Genomic DNA, 23,343 nt, shown 5'->3' on the forward strand with positions numbered 1-23,343 from the left:
TAGAAGCATACAATACTGCAGTTTCAATCAACTTTTTTTCAGGGTAGGAATGTTCATTTGGGAGATTTCTAGAACTACTGACAGAAGAAAAACTAAAGCCTATGAGAACACCAACTGATTGTACCAAATAGAAGGCCTTGATACTATCAAATGCTAGTTTCCAATATTTGCATTAGACATAAAAAAATCACTACACAGACATTACCACAACATTGTAAGTCCAGTATGGTGGTGGTGGTTTAGTCACTCAGTCATGTCCAACTCTCGCAATCCCATGGACTATAGCCCGCCAGGCTCCCCTGTCCATGAAATTCTCCAAGCAAGAATACTGAAGTGGGTAGTCAATCCCTTCTCCAGGGGATCTTCTTGACACAGAGATCAAACCTGGGTTTCGTGCATTGCAGGCCGATTCTTTATTGCTGAGCCACCAGGGAAGCCCAAATCTACTATACTTCAATTAAAAACAAACAAACAAACAAATCACTACCTTTCTTCTACTTCTCAAGGCAATCAGATAAAGCTCTGAATTGATGTTTTTAACATTCCACCTACTCTTTGGCCTTCCACAGCTTTCTAAGCAGGTTTAATCCTGGACAGTGATAATCATGCATGTATCAAGTTTCCAAAAACCATACATTTTCCTCCCAGGTGAAAACATAAGAGATATAAACATAGAGAATGCCTGCTGTCTAGCACAGGTTAACCATGAGTGAAGATGCCAGGGACCCTCCAAGAGGACAGAGCACCCTGCAAACCGGACTTTCTCACTGGGGCCTCAGTTTCTATATTTCTAAATACTTTTGTGTAGTTCCAACAGGAAAAAATTTAATTAAGAACCAGGAACTTTCGTCTGTTTGTCTTTTAAGAATTAGACACTCTTGGAAAATCTTTTATTTTTAACTATCATGGGCTCTATGCTTGAGTGTGTGAGAACATGAAGATATCCTGTACTTACTGGCTCATTAAGCAAAATATTTTAGTTGAAAAGGGATATACAAATGGTGCATAAGGTGTTAGTATGTAACCTTACAAATCCCTCAAGAAAAGAGGCAGAAAAGAACAGACAGGAAAAAGAAGGGAATAATAAGAGGGGAAAAAAATCTGCTATCAGTAAGGATGAAACACAGTGACACCAGATGAAATCTGGCATCAACAGATGTATACAGAAGGAAAAAGGGCCATTCAATTCACTGCCATAAGATACATGCTGGGCAGGCTTCCCTGGTGGTTCAATGGTAAAGAATCTTCCAGCTAATGCAGAATACACTGGTTCGATCCCTGGTCTGGGAAGATCCCACATGCCACAGAGCAACTAAGGCCATGAGCCACTGAGCCTGTGCACCAAGGGCCCATGCTCTGCAACAACAGAAGCTGCTGAGATAGGAAGCCCACTCAGTACAACTAGAGAGTAGCCCCCTGTTGGCGCAACTAGAGAAAAGCCCGCTCAGCAAGAAGACCCAGCAGAGCCAAAAATAAATACATAACTAAATTTAAAAAAAATTTTTTAAACATACATGCTGGGAAGACCAGGGATCCAAAAATTTCAAAAACTGCATTCCAAGAGACTACTACTTCTGGAGAATCAATTCACTTAGACATTTTATCATGAGTGCCAATAACTACAAGAAAGGAAAAATACCACAACAAGCAAGCTCTAGCTCTAAAAAGTTTACTAGTTTATTTGGAATCACATAGAATCACATACTTACTCTGGAACAAAAAAGAAAACTGCTTAAAGAAAAGCATGCTATAGTCACTGGAAAAAATAAGTCACTGAGATATGCTTCTTTTTTTTTTTTTTTTTTTGATATGCTTCTTTAAGAAGGTGTTTCCTCATGTAAATTATCATATGTGAAATGAATCGCCAGTCCAGGTTCGATGCATGATACAGGATGCTTGGGGCTGGTGCACTGGGATGACCCAGAGGGATGGGATGGGGAAGGAGGTTGGAGGGGGGTTCAGGATGGGGCACACATGTACACCCGTGGTGGATTCAAGTCAATGTATGGCAAAACCAATACAATGTTGTAACATAAAATAAATAAATAAATAAAAAGAAGGTGTTTCCTAGGACTTGGTGGGGGGATCAATTCAGAAAGATAAAGATATCCATTGCCCTTATCAATACAATTATTTCCAAAACTGAATTGGAATTATGCAGATTTAATGTGGTCAACCTTATCTTAACAAGAATTCTGAGGAAAGGAAACCATCAATTCTTGAAGCCTCTATGTATCTTTAGGCCTTTATTGAGTAAAACTGTGACTCTGTGACTCTGCCAATATTCAGCTATTTCCAGGGGCCAAAACCAGCAGTTTCATAGGACTCCACCCAATACAATGTCCAGTCTAATAAGCAATTCAGTCTCACTAGGTCACTGAAAGCCTTATAGCAGCAACATGTTCAGTGTCACTGAGCTGCACCTTCAAATTGAAGGCTTTATTTTGCTGTTTCTACTTTTTATGCATATAGCAAAAAGATCTTAGAAAAGTTTACTGCCCCTCAGTCATTTGAAACTCAATGGTTTTTCCACAGGCATTAGAAAACATTTTTTAAAAAGTAGATAGGGCCCCAGGCTGGACTCAAGAAGTATCTAACATTAAGGCAGTTAAACACTTAACATTTGCCACAGAGGAAACAACAAAAACAAAAACTATTGTGATAACAACAGAAATTAAACAAATATTACACTCAGAATAATTTTATAGTCCTTAAATATTGTTTGGAGAGAATGGATTCGATTTAAGCTAGATAAATTAAATTTCTGAAAGGAAGTTTTGGATATTTTCAATGTGATTGGAGGCATATAAATATATATATCTTTTAATATCTGATTTAACGTCAAGAGACAACATGGCTTCTTTTCTCTTAATTTATGTTCTACCAGCAGTAACACTAGGAGGTTCCCTGGTAAAGAATTTGCCTGCAATGCAGGAGACCCGGGTTCAATCCCTGGGTGAGGAAGATCCCCTGGAGAAGGAAATGGCAACCCACTCCAGTATTCTTGCCTGGAGAATTCCATGAACAGAGTCTGGCAGACTACAGTCCGTGGGACTGCAAAGAGTCAGACACAACTGAGTGACTAACACACTTAAGCAGTAACATTAGGCACAAATATAAAGTAAAAAGATGCATTATATTTACATTTAGAACAAACCTAGAAAAGTCGTGATTCTGAACTAAGTATTCTACCTAAAGAATCTCTTCCACATAAACTTTCCTGGCCACTCACTCGATGCCCTTTGTCTCTTAATTCCTGTGCTTCTTTTTATCCCTCTTTGCTATACAAAGCACTTCCCTGATAAATCAGTTGATAAAGAATCTGCCTGCAACGCAGGAGACCACGGTTCAATTCCTGGGTCAGGAAGATCCCCCAGAGAAGGGATAGGCTACTCACTCCACGATTCTTGGGCTTCCCCTTATGGCTCAGCTGGTAAAGAATCTGCCTGCTGTGTGGGAGATCTGGGTTCGATCCCTGGGTTGGGACGATCCCCTGGAGAGGGGAAAGGCTACCCACTCCAGTATTCTGGCCTGGAGAATTCCATGGACTGTGTAAAGTCCATGGGGTCACAAAGAGTCAGACATGACTGAGCGAACTTTCACTTGCTATATACGGCTTTGCCTAAACTTGTATGCCCCTTACTATAACCTCTTCCAGAGATCATATCTTAGGCATCTTGTGTCTCTTTCTGAACTCAGCACAGGGCTTTGACCATAGATGACCAGCAATAAAAAATTTTAAGTCAAAGTAGGTTTCTGCTCTGGGTGAAAACAGATGACACTGAGCTCAAGCAACTGCTATCTATAATTATAACTCAAAATCCTAGATAAGGTGGAACACCCAGGCCTGGGGATCACCAATAGCTCTACTGTTAACTACTGCACATCTTGAATAAATTGCATCTGGAATCTTGAATAAACCAAGAACCATAGATGTCATAAATGTTTAGGATCAGGAACTCTGTGCCATGTTTCCCTGACACCCAGCATTTAATAATCATTTACTGCCCTAGGCACCATGCACCTATCTGCAAAACCCTCCATCACAATAATGCAGAGGTCAGCTTTAAATGAACATTATAAGTGATCATCTCTTCATGGAAGTCTTCCTTTTCTCTGTAAGAGTAGGATCCACAAAGGCATATAACAGAAACTGCTCATTTCAAGTTTGGCTCATGGAGGGTTCCTTCTGTGAGCATTTAAGTAAAGAGCAGGGATAAAAATTCTGATAGTTCTTATCAGTAATGATCAGCAATGTTCCCACCATGCAGCTCCTACTGCTCCTCATAAACCGTGAGGTGGGAAACAGAATTTTCCAAAGTCAAGTCCAAGGGGTAGCGGACACTTAGTTCAAGATGAGTACAACGAGCAAAAATGGGCTTGGTAGTAATCATTCAGGTTAGAAACAGGCTCCAAGTTGCCTCTCTTAGAACCAAGAGTTAGCTATACAATAAATAAATTGGGCCCGCTCTGCATCACTGTCCAACAGAACTTTCTGTGGCAATGGAAATGTGCTATTATCTGCGCTGCCCTGGACCATAGCTACAAACCACGTTGTGACCGCTGAACGCTTGAAATGTGGCTTGTGTGACTGAGGAACTGAATTTTAAACTTACTCAATTTTAATTAATTAGATTTAAATTCAAACAGCCAAATATGGCTGATGGATGATGCAGCTCTAGGTTCTCTAAGTCAGCGGTTCTCAACCAGAGGGGATCCTCTCATCCCCAGGGGACAACTGCCTCAATCTGAGATGGCTTTGGTTGCCACACTGGGGGGAAGGGGATGCTACTGGCATCGAGCGGGTGGAGGTCAGGGATGCAGCTAAACACCCTACAGGGCACAGGACGGCCCCCACAGCAAAGAATGACCCAGCCCAACGTCAGGGGTGTCAAGGAGGAGACATCTGCTCTAAGTTTACTCAAGGCTGGAATTTAAGTAAATGCAAAACAAATTGCAATACACCTTGTCTAAACATAATACCCAGGAAGAATGAGACTTTTTTTCCAAGCAACAGGAAAAGGTCTGGGCTGTTCTACAAGCTTAAAGTAGCAGGTTTTTACTAACAGGTGCATGTAGGTGTGCTGAATACCTCATTAAGATCTTCAGCATCAGTGTTATTACTTCCTGTGGCATTTTTTAAACTTGGATCAACAATTAAACATAAGTAAACACCGTGAGCCTCGTTCCTTACGAGTCGGACATTAACAGTATTGAGGGTTTGAGGCTCCTCCTCTTCTAGTTTTGAATTTCTTGCCCCTTGAATTACACTGCGTTTCCCTTGTAACTCAGCGGGTAAGGAATCCACCTGCAATGTGGGAGACCTGGGTTTGATCTTGGGTTGGGAAGATCCCCTGGAGAAGGGAAGGACTAACCACTCCAGTATTCTGGCCTGGAGAATTCCATGGACTGTACAGTCCATGGGGTCGCAAAGAGTTGGACACGACTAAGCGGCTTTCACTTTCACTTTAATTAACCTATCTCTAGTTTTTCCGAACATCGATAATTTCGAATACAAAAAGACAACTGATATATTGTGAAAGAAAAATCAAGGCAAGGAAAAGGCTCTGTCATCACAGGTTTACAGTCTGAATATTACTTAAAAAGCAAGGGTACAAAATTACATTTGGACCAAAGGCAATGTACTGACTGATCCTATTAAACGATGATAGCACAGTACAGTGTAGAGTGAGAGATTACTTGAAATTTTAGAGGATGGGTATTAAATAACATTGGGGTTTCTGTAGCTAGTATTAATTATGCAGGGATCAGTTTAAATGGGATCATTCAGAACTGCTCAAACAGTTCTTAAATTTATACATACTAGCAATGTAGAATTTAACACAGAATAGTCTATTCCTCAAAGCAACCAGAATAATGGGCACAATGCAATGTTTTACTTTGATGCAAACTATTTTTCAGAACACAAAATCCTCAACATTCATATTACAGCAATGCTTTTTCTTTTCTGCCCACTTAGCACCAAGAGAAACTGTTCATTACAAGGAAAGCCCTCTATCACTTCAAGGAATATAAAAATAAGACACAGTACTAGTTCTGAAAAACTTACATTCAGAACTTCCACACTGGCCAAAGGCAGAGACTTCCAGCCCACACATTCTGAATTCCTAAAAGATCACTGTAATTTTTGTGAATGCGCCAGGCTTAAGCATGCTGGCGTTTCAGTACCTCTTCAGATCTTCATTTGAAGAGTTTAGATCTTTTATCATCAATTAACACTTAGGGAGCAAACACTGCAATATACTAATCAAATACCAAAAAAATAGTATGTAAAACAGGATTCCAACCCACTTTTTCCTAGATTTGCCTGTAATGAACTATTCCTGGAGGAAAAAAACACTCCAGTTCTTTCGGTTTCTAACTGAAATGACACAAAGCTGCTCCCATCTTCTTTAGGAAATTGGAAAGGAAACAACACTGAGGGGACATTGTTAGCATCCTTTTGTATTCAACCACTGGCGTTTGTATTCAACTACTGGTCCACATATGTTGTAGACCCGGGTTCTCAGTCTTGGCACTACTGATAATCTCTGGCATGGTGTCTGTCCTGAAGCAATGCCGAGTGTTAGTGGAATCCCTGGCCTACTCACTAGGAACCAACAGCCCCTCCCTAATTCCTGGTTGTGACAACCAAAATATGTATCCAAACGTTGACCAAACATCCCCCGGGGAGGGGAAAACTGCCTGGTGGTTGAGAAACACTGATTTAGACTGAAACTCCAAAAAAGGTAGACACTGTGCTCATCAAAAGCCTAGGAAAACTGTGCCTAGCCAGAAACATTCATCCCAGAGGCAGTGGAAGAAAAACATACTATCTTTGCCCTTTCTTGATTCCTTCCAACCAATTTATGAGAAATAACCAACGTATAGGCTAAATCACAGTGGGCACATGAAGACCTCTGGCTCAACTTGTAGTTAACTCCCTTCAACTCACCAGTGACAAGTGAACAAATCTACAGCAGCTGCTGCATTGAAAACAACGACCAAATATATTTACCAGTTCAAAATTAAAATAAAGCTGTCTTAAAACACTACCATTGCTCCTGAACCCCACATAACTGAAAAACCGGGTCTGGACAAGCAGACTCCCAAGCTTAGTAGACAGAAGGAGTTCGGAGGTGGGCAGAAAGTCAAGGTCTGAAGGTAGGGATCCGTGAAGAAACCCAAGCTCTGGTTCTCGTTTACCCGCCCTAAATCCGGGACAATTAGAATCCATTTCACATGCCAGAGCGGTCAGCGAGGTACACCACGCTGCTGTTCTCCCAAGAGAAGACCAGAGGAAAACGCTCCTACCAGTGGATTTCCGACTGACCCCAGGGCCTCCCTTCGCCACAAAAAGGGGGAGCCAGAAAGTTGTGCTGCAGCAGCATCGCCCCAAACGAAATTCACCATCTGCAGAAGCCCCGCCCCTTTCGGGACCTCAGGGGTCTTTAAACTACTGCATCAGAATCACGTGGGGACCTTGTTTAACCCACAAATCCCAGTCCCGCCCCCCTGAGGTTCGGACTTCAAGGCTGAAAATCTGGATTTTTTTTTTTTTTTTTTTTAAAGCAAGGGCCTCAGGTGACTCCTAGGCACGCTGAAGAAGGCAAACTCGGAGACCGCAGAAACCTACAGGTTTGCAGTTGGCTCCGAAACAACTGGGGCTTCATTCCAGGCGCTTCTGGGGCCGCAGACTGCTGGCTCTGTCATTCGAGAGGGCGAGCCGAGCGGAGGCAGGCCCCACGGTCGGCCCCGAGGCCCCCGACTGGGCTCCGGGTCGCTCGCAGCCCCGAACAGAACCCGGCCCCGACGACCCCTCCTGGACCACGGGGACCCTAGAGACCCCCGGGCCCCGTGACGTGACCAGGCCCCAGCCGCGAGGGCCGAGACGGACGCCCTCGCAGCCAGGCCTCCTCAGGCGGGCCCGTTAGCCCCCGGCCTCCTCCCGGGTCACAATGGCAGCTCCCGAGCGGCAAACAGTCGTCCCGGAGGAGGGGGCTCTCGGGCCGCCGCGCCGCGTCCACCCCAAGCTACGGACCTTCTTCTCCAAGGACGCGTCCATGGCTGAGGCGGCCGGTGGAGCCCGAAGGAGGCCCGGCAGTCCCAGGCGCTACTTCCGCCTCCCGCGCCCCGCCGCCGTTTCCACGCTGGCAGCGCTGACGTCCAGCGCGCCCGCGGCGGGCAGGGCCGAGATGAGGTGGGGCTGCCCGGCAGCGCCGCCGGGAGGGTAATGCGGGTCTCGGGATGGGGGGCGGGGCGCGGCGAAGAGGGGCGGGGCCTGTGGGGCGGTGCGAGGTGCGGAGGGGGCGGGGCCCGCGTGGTGGCGGTGCGCGGCGCGGAGGGGCGGGGCCTGCGTGGGGGCGGGACCCTCCAGGCTTCTGTTTCTGGCCTTCACGCCGGCCAGCCCAAATGGTCCCAGGTGAGAGTCGGGGATACCGTTCCAAACGCTCCTCAAAAAGCCTGTCGCGGGCGTCAGGGTAGAAGTGTGATAATTACAAGATATCGTCATGAAGTGAAATGCTGGAGATGCTAGTAACTCACCGGCACTTCCGGGCTTAGTCTTCCAAGCTCCCCCACTATCAACATCCCGCAGGAATGGAACAGGCCATTCCCCACAGATGGGCGCCGCGTCGGTGGTTTCCTAGGTGCTAAGGAATGTTTCGAACTTCAGAGGGTTTCGAGTATCGGACTCCATCGAGAGTGCCGGCTGCTCTGTAAAGGCGCAGGTCGGAGCTGAGGAATTTGTCTCAGATCTTGCCGCAGAATTTTAGACTGGAACGACTTTTGATACAACCGGCACAGTCTATTTCTTCATGTCGGGCCGCAATTATAGATAATAATGATAATAATAGATCAGTGGCTGCTCTTCCATTTTATGCTACATCAGCCTTGTGATGTAGAGATCATCATTTTCCCCGTTTCACAGTGCCAATCTAGGTAAGATCCCAGCGCCTGTATGCCACACGTACTGCCTCTATAACCGCTTTCACCCCTGCTGGATAATCATAAGGTGTTTCCAGGGAATGAGGGAGGACTTAAATGTCCTTATTTTTCCCTCTAAACGAGAGAAACTGAAATGAACTAGTCTATCGCAGTTGCAGTTCGTAAAACAATTCACCACTAGAAAACCGATGACATTACGACCACAGAAACTCATTTTCTCTCGTTTTGTGCACCTCTTCTGCATGTGTAAATGACGATCGCATTTCAGTGTAGTAATTACATTGTTTGAGCTCTCTAACTTGTATTAGATAAATTGCCCAGTTACGTTAATAAAATTATGTTCTACCAAAAGAAGCCTTGTGTGTAGATTTAAAGAGTGTACAGGGGGAACCATTAAGGTTCTCTAGACAGCTCTGCAAACAAAAAAATGATAGATTTCTGTCTTCCAAGATTTAAAATGTACCTCTGCTTGAGCTAAACAACTCTCCTTTTCAAACATGTTGTCAGTTAGAAAAGTTGTTATACCATGAACACATATACCTATTCTACAGTGAACATTTATCTATATTGGCTTTATAAATATTGTATTTACATCAGTATCCATCTATCTGGGGCTTCTCCAGTGCCTCAGTGGTAAAGAATCTGCCTGCAATGTCAGAGACACAGGAGATGGGAGTGATCCCTGGGTTGGGAAGATCCCCTGGAGGAGAGCATGGCAACCCACTCCAGTATTCTTGCCTGGAGAATCCCATGGACAGATAGATGAGCCTGGCTGACCTCTGTCTCAGTCTGAAGTAAGCAATCCATCTTTCTATCCCTCAGTACGTTTTATGTTGTGATACATTCCAGAGTTGCAGACCTCAATACATTTCACCCTTTAACACCCCATCCTTTGGGTATCATTAAAAACTCCTAATTTTTAAAGCCACCTCCAAGTATCTGGATTATATTAAAAAGTAGATTCTACAAAACAAATACTAGAGATGTGAAATTTATTGATACATTATCTATTTTAAAAGTAGACTTTAAAACTCAACATGAAAAAGTGATAATAATTGGTTCATTCAATATTTACCCAAATACTTATTGACTACCATCTTGGACAGTCAGGGGCTAGACTACCCCTGACTAGAATAAGCCAAGATCCTTCTGTTAAAAAAATACTAAGGTAGAGGTTTTTACTTTGGGACCTAGGAGGAGGTCTGTGAAACTCCTGAAACTATGCCCCAAATTTTGCAGGAGTGCATTTTTCTGGAGAGAATGAGCATAGCTTTCATTTTATACTCATGTCACACACACACACACATACACTCTTCTGGAAAAACAAAGCCATTTAGCCTATAGATAGACAGATAAATTATAATACAGCATTCTATGGGCTAGTACGAAGAGAGGGTACAATGATAAAAATATTGTAGGAAGTTGGAACATGAAACCACTCACTGTGTGGAAAACTGAGCTTATATGTTCTGATATAGACTTTTCCTGATTAATAGACAAAAAGCAAACCAAATAAAGGAAGTTTCTGATTATTTTTCCCTTTGGGTCCATTCACATGGTTTTTGTTATATCCTGAATAATATTTACATACCCACAATATGGGCTTCACTGGTGGCTCAGATGATAAAGAATCTGCCTGCAACACAGGAGACTTGGGTTCAGTCCCTGGGTTGGGAAGATCCCCTGGAGAAGGGAATGGCTAACCACTCCAGTATTATTGCCTGGAGAATTCCATGGACAGAGGAGCCTGACAGGTCCATGACTGTCAATAAAGTCCACGACTATTTGCAAAGGGTTGCAAATAGTCAGAAATGACTGAGCAGCTAACACACACACATTATACTGTAGTTTTTAAGTCTTTAAGTTTTAGAATCAACCAAGTTTCATATATGGAATATACACTTATTATTCATCACTGTTGTTCAGTTGCTCAGTCATGTCTGACTCTTTGTGACCCCATGGACTGCAGCACTCCAAACTTCCCTGTCCTTCACCATCTCCTGGAGTTTGCTCAAACTCATGTCCATTGAGTCGTTGAAGCTATCCAACCATATCATCCCCTGTCACTCCCTTCTCCTGTCTTGAGTCTTGCCCAGCATCAGGGTCTTTTCCAGTGAGTCAGCTTTTCCCATCAGGTGGCCAAAGTATTGGAGCTTCAGCTTCAGCATCAGTCCTTCCAATAAACATTCAGGGTTGATTTTGTTTAGGATTGACTGGTTTGGTCTCCTTGCAATCCAAGGGACTCTCAAGAGTCTTCTTCAGCACCATAGTTTGGAAGCATCAATTCTTCAGAGCTTAGCCTTCTTTATGGTCCAACTCTCACATCCATACATGACTACTGGTAAAACCATAGCTTTGACTATGTCAAAAGTCATAGACCTTTGTCTATAGACTTTTTTCCTTAGACCTTTGTTGTAAAAATGACATCTCTGCTTTTTAATATGCTGTCTAGGTTGGTCATAGCTTTTCTTCCAAGGAGAAAGCAACTTTTAATTTCATGGCTGCAGTCAGCATCTGCAGTGATTTTGGAGCCCAAGAAAATAAAGTCTGTCACTGTTTCCATTGTTTCTTCATCTGTTTGCCATGTAGTTATGGGACCGGATGCCATGATCTTTGTTTTCTGAATGTTAAGTTTTAAGCCAACTTTTTCACTCTCCTCTTTCACCTTCATCAAGAGGCTCTTAGTTCCTCTTTGCTTTCTGCCATTAGGGTGCTGTCATCTGCGTCTCTGAGGTTGTTGATATTTCTCCCGGAAATCTTGATTCCAGCTTGTGCTTCATCTAGCCTGGCATTTTGCATGATGTACTCTGCATATAAGTTAAATAATCAGGGTGACAATATACAGCCTTGACGTACTTCTTTCCCAATTTGGAACCAGTCTTTTGTTCCATATCCAGTTCCAACTATTGCTTCCTGACCTGCATACGGGGTTTCTCAGGAGGCAGGTAAGATGGTCTGGTGTTCCCACCACTTGAAGAATTTTCCACAGCTTGTTGTGATCCACACAGTCAAAGGCTTTAGTCTAGGCAATGAAGCAGAAGTAGATGTTTTTCTGGATTTCCCTTGCTTTTTCTATGATCCAGCGGCTGTTGGCAATTTGATCTCTGGTTCCTCTGCCTTCTCTAAATACAGCTTGTACATCTGGAAGTTCTCAGTTGACATACTGTTGAAGCCTGTCTTGAAGGACCTTTAGCATTACCTTCCTAGCATATGAAGTGAGTGCAATTTTACAGTAATGTGAACATTCTTTGGCATTGCCCTTCTTTGGGATTGAAATGAAAACTGATCTTTTTCAGTCCTTTGGCCACTGCTAAGTGGCTAATTTTCCAAATTTTTCTGGCATATTGAGTGCAGCACTTTCACAGCATCATCTTTTGGGATTTGAAATAGCTCAGCTGGAATTCCATCACCTTCACTAGCTTTGTTCATAGTGATGCTTCCTAAGGCCCACTTGACTTCACACTCTAGAGTGTCTGGCTCTATGTGAGTGATCACACCACCATGGTTATTCAGGTTATTAAGACCTTTTTTGTATAGTTCTTCTGTGTATTCCCGCCACCTCTTAATATCTTCTGCTTCTGTTAGGTCCATACTGTTTCTGTCCTTTATTGTGCCCATCTTTGCATGAAATGTTCCCTTGGTATCTCTAATTTTCTTGAAGAGCTCTCTAGTCTTTTCCATCCTATTGTTTTCCTCTATTTCTTTGCACTGTTCACTTATGAAGACTTTCTTATTGCTCCTTGTTATTCTTTGGAACTCTGCATTCAGATGAGTATATCTTTTCTTTTCTTCTTTTCCTTTAGCTTCTCTTCTTTTCTCAGCTATTTGTGAGGCCTCCGCAAACAACCATTTTGCCTTGTTGCATTTCTTTTTCTTGGAGATGGTTTTGGTCACTGCCTCCTGTACATGTTACAAAACCTCCATCCATAGTTCTTTAGGCACTCTGTCTTTCAGATCTAATCCCTTGAGTCTATTTGTTGCTTCCACTGTATAATCATAAGGGATTTGATTTAGGTCATACCTGAATGGCCTAGGAATTTAAGGCAGGAGGAGAAGGGGACGACAGAGGATGAGATGGTTGGATGGCATCACTGACTCAATGGACATGAGTTTGAATAGGCTCCACGAACAGGGAAGCCTGGCGTGCTGCAGTCCATGGGGTCACAAAGAGTTGGACACAACTGAGCGACTGAACAGAATGGCCTATTGATTTTCCCTACTTTTTTCAATTTAAGCCTGAATTTTGCAATAAGGAGCTCAAGAGCCACAGTCACTTCTCAGGCTTGTTTTTGCTGACTATATAGAGCTTCTCCATCTTCAGCTGCAAAGAATATAATCAATCTAATTCTGGCATTGATCATCTGGTGATGTCCATGTGTAGAGTCGTCTCTTGTGTTGTTGGAAGAGGGTGTTTGCTATGACCAGTGCATTATCTTGACATAACTCTGTTAGCCTTCGCCCTGCTTCATTTGTCACTCCAAGGCCAAACTTGCCTGTTACTCCAGGTATCTTTTGACTTCCTACTTTTACATTATTCACCATGGCAATGTAAAAATAATAAATTACCAAAAATTGGGCAGGAAGAGGTGAGGTGAATAGGAACATAAGTGGACTCACTAATGTCCTCAGCTTCATTCCAGAGAGTAAGTAGATACTCTCTAAAAGAGCTAAATCAAGATTCAAAGTTTTAACTACAATATTTAAAGACAGAAAGGAGCATCTAGAGGCTTCCCAGGTGGCACAGTGGTAAAGAATCCGCCTGCCAATGTAGGAGATGACACAGGAGATGCAAGTTAAAACCCTGGATCAGGAAGATCCCAATCTTCCTGGAGTAAAAAATGGCAACCCATTTCAATATTCTTGCCTGGAGAATCCCATGGACGGAGGAGTCCATAAGGTTGCAAACAGTCGGACACTACTAAGTGAGCACAAACACACACCACCTCTAGAAGAAATAAAAGTAAGAAAAATCAGAAGTTAGAGAAGAAAGAAAAGCAGATGCAAACAGCAATAAATTTCTCATTTAATAGTAAGGTGTAAATAGATTCTTTCTGAATTAAGAAACAAATAGAAGGATATTTTTTACAAAGTAGAAGGTAAAGGCTTCTGAGGAATGGGACTAGGAGTTTAGAGATGAGAGAAAAGAAATGGCAATATTCCATTTTCTATTCTTTTTCAGTTTTTGAATTTTTATCACTTGCGTGCGTTTTCTCTTATGAATGAAAAAAATTTGTATTAAATTGCCTGTAATCAAATCCCACTGGCCTCCAAAGTGAAATTCACTGGGGGTTCTCAGTCCCTTTGTCAGATTCCCAGGTTGGAAAATCTGTTGTGGGTCCTAGAACTTTCTTAACAGTGCGAGAATTTATTTGATATAATTATTCTGCAGTTTGTGGGTTGTCTGCTTGGTGGCTTTATGGTGGGGTTAATGATGACCTCCTCCAAGAGGGCTTATGCCAGAAGCAACAGTTAGAACTGGACATGGACATGGAACAACAGACTGGTTCCAAATAGGGAAAGGAGTAGGTCAAGGCTGTATATTGTCACCCTGATTATTTAACTTACATGCAGAGTATATCATGCAAAATTCCAGGCTGGATGAAGCACAGTCTGGAATCAAGATTGCTGGGAGAGATATCAATAACCTCAGATACGCAGATGACACCACCGTTATGGCTGAAAGCGAAGAAGAACTAAAGAGCCTCTTAATGAAAGTGAAAGAGGAGAGTGAAAATGTAGGCTTAAAACTCAACACTCATAAACTAAGATCATGGCATCCAGTCCCGTAACTTCATGGAAAATAGACGGGGAAACAATGGAAACACTGACAGACTTTATTTTCTTGGGCTCCAAAATCACTGTAGATGGTGACTGCAGCCATGAAATTAGAAGATGCTTGCTCCTTGGAAGAAAAGCTATGACAAACCTAGACAGCACATTAAAAAGCAGAGACATTAGTTTGCCGACAAAGTTCCGCCTAGTCAAAGCTATGTCTTTTCCAATAGTCATGTATGGATGTGAGAGTTGGACTATAAAGAAAGCTGAGTGCCAAAGAACTGATGCTTTTGAACTGTGGTGTTGGAGAAGACTCTTGAGAGTCCCTTGGACTGCAAGGAGATCCAACCAGTCAATCCTAAAGGAAATCCGTCCTGAACATTCATTGGAAGGACGATGTTGAAGCTGAAGCTCCAATCCTTTGTCCACCTGATGTGAAGAACTGACTCATTGGAAAAGTCCCTGATGCTGGGCAAGATTGAAGACAGGAGGAGAAGGGGATGACAGAGGATGAGATGGTTGTTTGGCATCACCGACTTGATGGGCATGAGTTTGAGTAAACTCCGGGAGTTGGTGATGGACAGGGAAGCCCAGCATGTGGCAGTCCATGGGGTCGCAAAGAGTCAGACATGACTGACTGAACTGAACTGAACTGAAATTGCCTGTAAAAAATAGATTCGAATCATTTTTACTACTTTAAAAATTTAAGGGAGAAGTCTGCAGTCCCTAAAGGCGACTTCAGGTGGCGACCCTGAGACAATTTGTATCCTAAGTTACTTCCTTAGTTACACCAAGTTCACTAACAAAGTTTTTCTTTAAAACATCTTACTGTTAAAATATAGAAAACAGCTTAAAGGAAATGAATTGTCATTGACTAATACCCTGTAAGCTTCACCCCCCATGAAAGGAGCCTTTTCAGACACCCTGTAAACAATCACACCTTCTCAAACAATCCTAGTTCCCGCCCAAGAAAAATGAGCCACTTTCCCATATTATAGTAATCATTCACTTACATCTTCTTTGCAGTTTTATCACCCAAAGATGCACCCCTAAACATTACAGTTTAGCTTCATCTTTAAAAACAAAAACAAAAAACACCTATTCATATCCGTATCTTTTTATCTCTTTTAATCTACAGGTTTTCTATATATTTTTCCTCCGTTGCAATTTAATTGTTGAAGACACCAGATTATTGTTCCAGATTTTCCTTAGTCTGGATTTTCCTCTGTTTGGTGTATTTCCTGCAGCTTGGCTGTTTGAATCTAGGTTTAATCAGATTCAGATTTGAAGTCTGCCGAAAAGAATTCAAAGATGGTGTTCTCTTCACCAAGAGGCACTCAGTATCTGGTTTTCTGTCTTTTTGTATTCGCTCAGTCGTGTCCGACTCTTTGTGACCCCATGGACTGTAGCCTACGAGAATTTTCCAGGCAAGAGTACTGCCGTTTCCTTCTCCAGGGGATCGTCCTAACCCAGGGATCGAATCAGGGTTTCCCGTATTGCAAGCAGACGTTTTTACTGCCTAAGCCACCAGGGAAGCTAAAATTCTTTAACTTACATTAATTCTGACCTCAATGGGAAGAGCTGTGAATTTTGAAAATACCATATACATTTTTAAATCTGAGGAAGGTTTTTCAAGAGTATAAATCCAAACTATGATTTCATATCACCATACTTTCCATTTTTAAGATTCTTGTCTTTTGGTTTTATTTTAAAATTTTATTTAATTTTTTGGCTGCACTGGGTCTTCATTGCTATACGTGGGCTTTCTGTAGTTGCAGCAAGCTGGGACGGCTCTAGTTGTCGGGTGAAGACTTTGCTTGCTGGGGGACTTCTCCAGCTCTAGAGTACAGGCTCAGGACTTGTGGTGCCTGAGGTTAGTTGCCCTGAGAAATGTGGGGTCTTCCTGGAACAGGGATCGAACTGTGTCCCCTGCATTGGCAGGTGAATTCTTAACCTCTGGACCACCAGGGAAGTCTGTCATGTTTGTTTTGACATAGCTTCAGACTTGTGTACAAGAAGAGTACAAAGAATTTTTGAAAACTCTTCACCCAAATTCCCCAAATGTTAACATTTTACCGTACTTGCTTCATTGTTCTCTCTTTCTTAAATAAACCCACACATTTTTTTTTCCTGAATCATTTCATAGTCAGTTGCAGATGCTACTCCCTTGGTTTCTCAACAATTTAATGTATACTTGTGAAGGACATCCTCCTTCACAACCATACAAGCACCAAAATTGGGAAATTAACATTGATACTACAATATTCTTTAATCAATAAACTCTGTTCAGATCTTGACAATTGTCCCAGTGAAGTCCAGGGAGGCAGAAGTCTAGAATAAGGCATTCTAGAATAGTTCTTCCAACCTTGTGTTTCACAACAGCGAAGGGTACAGGTCAGATAACTTTGCAGAATGTCCATCAATGTGAGGTTTCCATCTACTTTTAGAAGGTCCTTATGTTGATATTTCAAATGCATAGTGATTTTCTTCATACAAATGTCCAGAGCCTCACCTGACATAAAAATAGATTAATGTCTTATTATTCACAAATCTCAGGTAATGAATAATCATATTTTCTTCCCCAGAAGCTTGCAAAAGATTATAAACTATCCTTTCAATGGTAGACTTTTAAATCAAAGGTGTAAATATTGAATTATGCCCAGACCAGCTTTTCCTTGGTTAGTTCTGTAGCATATTTTCATAGCTCAGATTCTAGACCCAAGTCAATCTAGGGTCTTAAAGCTATGCAAGTGAAAGCTCCTTGGACAAGTTGCTTAAGCTCATGCTGTTTTGGTTTACTGATCTGTAAAATCCAGGTTATACGTAACCTTTCAGTATGCTTTAGCATACATTTGTATGCTTTTTTTTTTTTCATCAAAGAAGCACATCAACAAGAACTCCTCCTTGGACCCCCATCCCTTCCAGTTGCTCTCGTGGTCTCAGTTTTCATGATACAAGCACCACCAACTCATTTCTTTTTTTGTTTGTTTCTTTATTTTTGGCTGCATGGGATCTTATGTTGCTGCATGGGCTTTAATTGAGGTGCGTGGGCTTCTCATTGCGGTGGCTTCTCTTGTTGTGACTTGTGAGCTCTGGAGCATGGACTCAATGGTTGTGGCCTATGGGCTTATTTGCCCTGCAGCATGTGGAATCTTCCTGCACCAGGGATGGAACCCATGTCACCTGCATTGGCAGATGGATTCTTAAACACTGGGCCACCAGGGAAGTCAGACCAACTCATTTCAATCTAGTTCTAGCTGCCTTCGCCCAAGCGAATCTTGTCCATCCATAGAATCTTCTCAATCCATTTTACCTGATGTCTCAGCTACATGGGATCCAGATAATCACCCTCCTTTTGCAATTGAGACTTTTCTTGCTTCCTAAAGTATCAAACTCTCTTGGTTGTCCTCTCCTCTCTGCCCTTTCTCAGTCTTTCTTCCTCTACCTAACATATAATCGTTGGATTTCCTCAGCATTCATCCCTAAAGTCCTTTCCTTATTCTATACATTCTCATCCTCCATTATTCACTTATCATCTCAACATCTTGTTTTTCAAACTGAGAGTCACCTCATTAATGGGTTGTGAAATCAGTTTACTGGGTCATATCTAGCAATTTTTAAAAAATCAAGTGGAATAAAAAAGATCAGAACACGTGGTATATGGAATAAGGATAGTTAGGAGAAACTCCAAATGTCCATCAACAGAAATAGATTGTGGTCCAGCCATACAATGGAGTGGAATATTATACAACAGTAAAAAGGAATAAAGCACTGATATATGGAATAGCATAGAGTAGGGATTAGCAAACTTTTCTGTCAGGTGCCAGAGAGAAAGTATTCTAGGCTTTGTGGACCATTTGTCTGTTGCAGATACTCAGCTCTATGTAGCATGAATGTAGCCACAGATAGTACATAAAGAAATGAGTCATGACAGTGTCCCAATAAAACTTTATTTATAGGCACTGAATTTTGAATTTGATATAATTTTAATATCATGACATATTCTTATTCTGATTTGTTAAAGTCGTTTGAACATATAAAGCCATTCTTAGCTCTTGGGTCTTTAAATAAACAGGCAGTAGGCAAGATTTGGCCCATAGGCTATAGTTTGCTGGTCACTGTCATAGATGAACCTCAGAAACATTAAACTGAGTGAAAGAAGCCAAACACAAATTAATGCAGACTGCATATATACGTTGTGATTTCATTGATATGAAATTCTAGACAATGCAGACTCATCTATAATGACAGAAAGCCTGGGGCCAGAGGTCAAAGGGTTTCCCCAGTGGCTCAGGGGTCAAAGAATCTGCCTGCCAATGCAGGAGACTCAGGTTTGATCCCTGGGTCAGGAAAATCCTCTGGAGAAGGAAATGGCAACCCACTCCAGTATTCTTGCCTGGGAAATCCCATGGACAGAGGAACCTGGGGGGTTAAGTCCATGGGGTCACAAAAGAGTCAGACACGACTGAGCAACTAAATAACAACAAGGGGTCAAAGGGAATTGAGTGCATGGGGGTACTAAGGGACTTTTGAGGGTGATAGAAATGTTCTGTATTTTTAAAAAATATTTATGTATTTGGCTGTGCCAGGTATTAGTTGCAACACTCCAAATATTTTCACTTGCAGCATGCTGAATATTTTTACTTGCAGCTTGCAGGATCGTTAGTGTGGCATTCAGGATCTAGTTCTCTGACCAGAGATCAAACCCTGGGCCCCTGCATTGGTAGTGAGGCGTCTTAGCCTATGGGCCACCAGGGGAGTCCTCAGTTTGCCTTTGAAAAGGCTTCACTAAGGAATTTTCCTGTTGGTCTAGTGGTTAGGACTCCACACTTGCACTGCTGAGGGCCAGGGTTCAATCCTTGATCTGAAAACTTAAGATCTGGCAAGCTGAATGGTGTTGGGTGAGGTGAGGTGGGGTGGGGTGGGGTGGGGGGTTGAGGGGCGTAGGAGTAGCGGCTTCCCTGAAACCCTTTGGGGAGCTCAGGTTTTGAGGGAGGACATGAGCCACCCGGTCTCCAAGCTTGGCCCTGCAATAGGCTTTTCTCTGATGTAAACTCTGAAATTGATGTTTATTTGGCCTTACCATGCAGCAGGTACTCAAACTTGCCATCAGTAATAATGCAAGCTCTCTGTTAACAACTCTGTTCTCTGTTAAACAGAGAAACTGGATCCTCTGCTTATAAGCCTTCCTTGCTGCTAGAATAAAGCGTGTGTCCTTCACATGACCCATAGGTATGGTATTACCCTTTTCAACCTCTGGTCTCGGCTGTCATTCTTTGGGCAATGTCATCTGTACTTATAGGCATCTATGTGTCTCCTTCAATGTACTTAGCATAACTGTAATTAATTAGTTATTTAATGCCTGTCTCCCCTGATAGACTACGAATGCAATTTCTGTAAAGATGGAGTCTGTCTTAATCTTATTTTGTCCACAAGGACTAGCAGGTAAGCTCTAAAAAAATATTGTGGAAGGAATGGATGAGTGAATGATGAATCTACATACTGGCACAATGTGCAGATTTTATTTCTAAACATTTCCATTATTTTCAGTCTGGTTTTAATGGGTTTATTTATTGCTCAGTTGCTAAGTTGTGTCTGACTCTTTGCACCCCGTGGACTGCAGCATGCCAGGCTTCCCTGTCCTTCACTGTCCCCTGGAGCTTAAAGACACTTCATCTTCCAAGCGGCGATTTTTACCTCCCAAGTCTGAGCAGGCCAATGTCTAGGATGAAGTTCAATGAGTAGTTACTGAATGCCTTGATTCAACAAATATTTTCTGAGAGTCCACTGTATGCCAGGCAGTATTCCAGGAATCAGGAATACAGTGATTGAAAGAGATTTTTTTTAATGTATTTATTTATTTTTGGTTGCACTTGGTCTTCGTTGCTGTGAGAAGCCTTTCTCTAGTTGCAGCAAGCGGGGGCTGCTCTTGTGGAGTACAGGCTCCAGGCACAGGGGCTTCCGTAGTTGCAGCTCTCGGGCTTTGTAGTTGTGGGGCACAGGTGTAGTTGTTCTGGGGCATGTGGAGTCTTCCTGGACCAGGGATCAAACCCGTGTCCCCTGCAGTGGTGGGTAGATTCTTATTCACTGTACCACCAGGAAGTCCTTAAAAGAGATTAAGCCTCTGCTTTTGGGGATCTTAACATTCTTTAGAAATGGGATAGTAACAAGTGGCTCTATAATATATTTGTTTTAGATATCATAAAAGAAAGTAAATTATGAATGAATTCACGCCTCAGGCTGTAAATTTGAAATCTTTGTTCTAAAACATTGGAAATATCTATTCAGTGATAACTAGCTGGAAATAGAAGAAAATTAAGCAAAACCAACTTACTACTACCAACAGTTTACTAATAGTTAAGACCCTGAGGAAGACGTTTCCAGGCATTTCTGTTGCTTAAAGGACTTTTCTTTGATGTTTGAGCATCTCTAGAAATTCACATTTGACCATCAGCTAGTCATCACTGGAGAAGCATTGGGCATGAAGTCTTAGAAAATGTGAAGCAGATATTTTAACACTGATGCATCCATAAGAAAAAAAAATTTACTAGCATTGTATTTAATCTTTTTTTAAAATATTTATTTATTTATTTTGACTATGCTGGGTCTTGGTTGCAGCACTTGGGGTCTTCAGTTGCAGCATATGAACTCTTTAATTGCAGCATGTGGGGTCTAGTTCCCTGATCAGGGATCCAACCTGGGTCCCCTGCGTTGGGAGCATGGAGTTTTAGCCACTGGACCACCAGGGACGTCCCTTTACTAAGATTTCAAACTATGATTTAATGTATGTTTAAATTGTTCTTTTCTTTTTGTTAAGATGTTCTAAGTAGGATTTTAGAGTATATTGAAATTTTAGGTGACATTGTAAAGAGGTGAAATAGCATAAAATGGTAATTTTACCTTTCATGTGTCTCAGATTTATATTTTATGAAAGAATTCAGCATCCTCTAACATTTGTTGTTGTTTTCAGCCGCTAAGTCATGTCTGACTCTTTCGTTGTATACCCCAAAAGAAAAATGAACAATGACATTAACAGACAATATAAAAAAAGAAAAATGTGTGCAGACGATGATACACATGAAAAAGTGTCAACATTACTAGTGATTAAAAAGTGCAAAAATCAAGTGAGATTTTTGCCTGTCAAATTAAGTGTGGGTTTTTTGTTTTTGTTTTTTTTTTTTTGCTAATAATGTTAATCTGCTGTTACTTAGAGTAGAAGAAATACTCTCATGCATTACTGGTTGAATTTCAAATTGTTATGACACCAGGATCGGGATGGGGAACACATGTAAATCCATGGCTGATTCATGTCAATGTATGGCAAAAACCACTACAATATTGTAAAGTAATTAGCCTCCAACGAATAAAAATAAATGGAAAAAAAAATTGTTATGACACCTTTTATAGATTTCAGTTACATTCAATGGAGTGCAGTTTGCAATTCAGTAATAACAATAGAAAAACCTAAAATATACATATCTTTTGTCCCCAAAATTCTGCTCCCAGAAATTTAAACTAAAAAAATCATTAAGTTAAAGGTTTAACTATAAGAATGTCATATCAGCATTGTTTATAATGAAATATTTTAAATGATTTACATATTCGGTAATATAATGAAAAATTGGTCATTGTGGTAAACTTGGTCGAAACACACCTTTCCAAACAATGATGTAGATAACCTACTTATTGACATGAAGAGATGATATGTTGACTCAAAAAGATATCTAAGAAAATATCATATATATCATAAACCTATTTTTTTTTAAGGAAAAGTATATGAATACATGGGCTTCCCTGGTGGCTCAGTGGTAAAAAACCCACTTGCCGATGCAGGAGACGTAAGAGATGTGGGTTCGGTCCCTGGCTTGTGCAGATCCCCTGGAGAAGGAGATGGCAACCCACTCCAGGATTCTTGCCCGGGAAATCCCATGGACAGAGGAGCCTGGTGGTCTACAGTCCATGGGGTTGAAAAAGACTTGGACATGACTTAGCAACTAAGCAACAGCAGGAACATATGAATACATGGAAAAGGTTATTAAAAATAATTAAAATTGGAAACTGCTTAGCTGTGGAATGTTGATTTTCTTAATTCAATTTGTTTTCCACACATGTTGTACAGTCACTTAAAAGGAGAACATTAAATAGTACGTGTGCTGTTGGTGGTGGTTTAGTCGCTAAGTTGTGTCCGACTCTTTCGATCTCGTGGACTGTAGCCCGCCAGGCTTCTCTGTCCAGGGAATTCTCCAGACAAGAATACAGGATTGGGTTGCCATTTCCTTCTCCAGAGGGTCTTCCGACCCAGGAATCGAACCCTGGTCTCCTGCATTGAAGGCAGATTCCTTACCGACTGAGCTATGAGGACCCAAATATTTGTGCTACTTGTTAATTTATAGTCTCCTTGCTCCAAATCAATTCTTTTTGCCTGGTTTGCAAAGATGGATCTGGGCCCTTTATAAATATGTCTCCTTTGACAACTTGGCACAATGTTATGTTACATTTTGTCAGTAGAGGGCGCCGGAGAGACATTACAGGAGGAAAGAATTTTGCTTCTAGGTTCTTGCTGCGGCGGGGAGCAGCTTCCCCTAGATGTCAGGAAAAACTCATCCTATGTCTCCCCTACCC

General features: G+C 41.8%; 1 protein-coding gene across 1 annotated transcript in view; it reads right to left on the reverse strand.

Moving 5' to 3' along the window:
- The window catches only part of PDXDC1 (pyridoxal dependent decarboxylase domain containing 1), a 54,005-nt gene extending 45,795 nt beyond the window's left edge, over positions 1-8,210 (reverse strand). Inside the window, exon 1 of the mRNA XM_043914383.1 lies at positions 8,042-8,210. Coding sequence (XP_043770318.1) covers positions 8,042-8,065 — 24 coding nt within the window. The 5' untranslated portion in view covers positions 8,066-8,210. The remainder of the gene's footprint in view (positions 1-8,041) is intronic.
- Positions 8,211-23,343: the final 15,133 nt, after the last annotated feature.

The sequence above is a fragment of the Cervus elaphus genome, chromosome 10 (genome assembly GCF_910594005.1).
Source record: "Cervus elaphus chromosome 10, mCerEla1.1, whole genome shotgun sequence".
In the NCBI taxonomy this organism is placed as follows: Eukaryota; Metazoa; Chordata; class Mammalia; order Artiodactyla; family Cervidae; genus Cervus; species Cervus elaphus.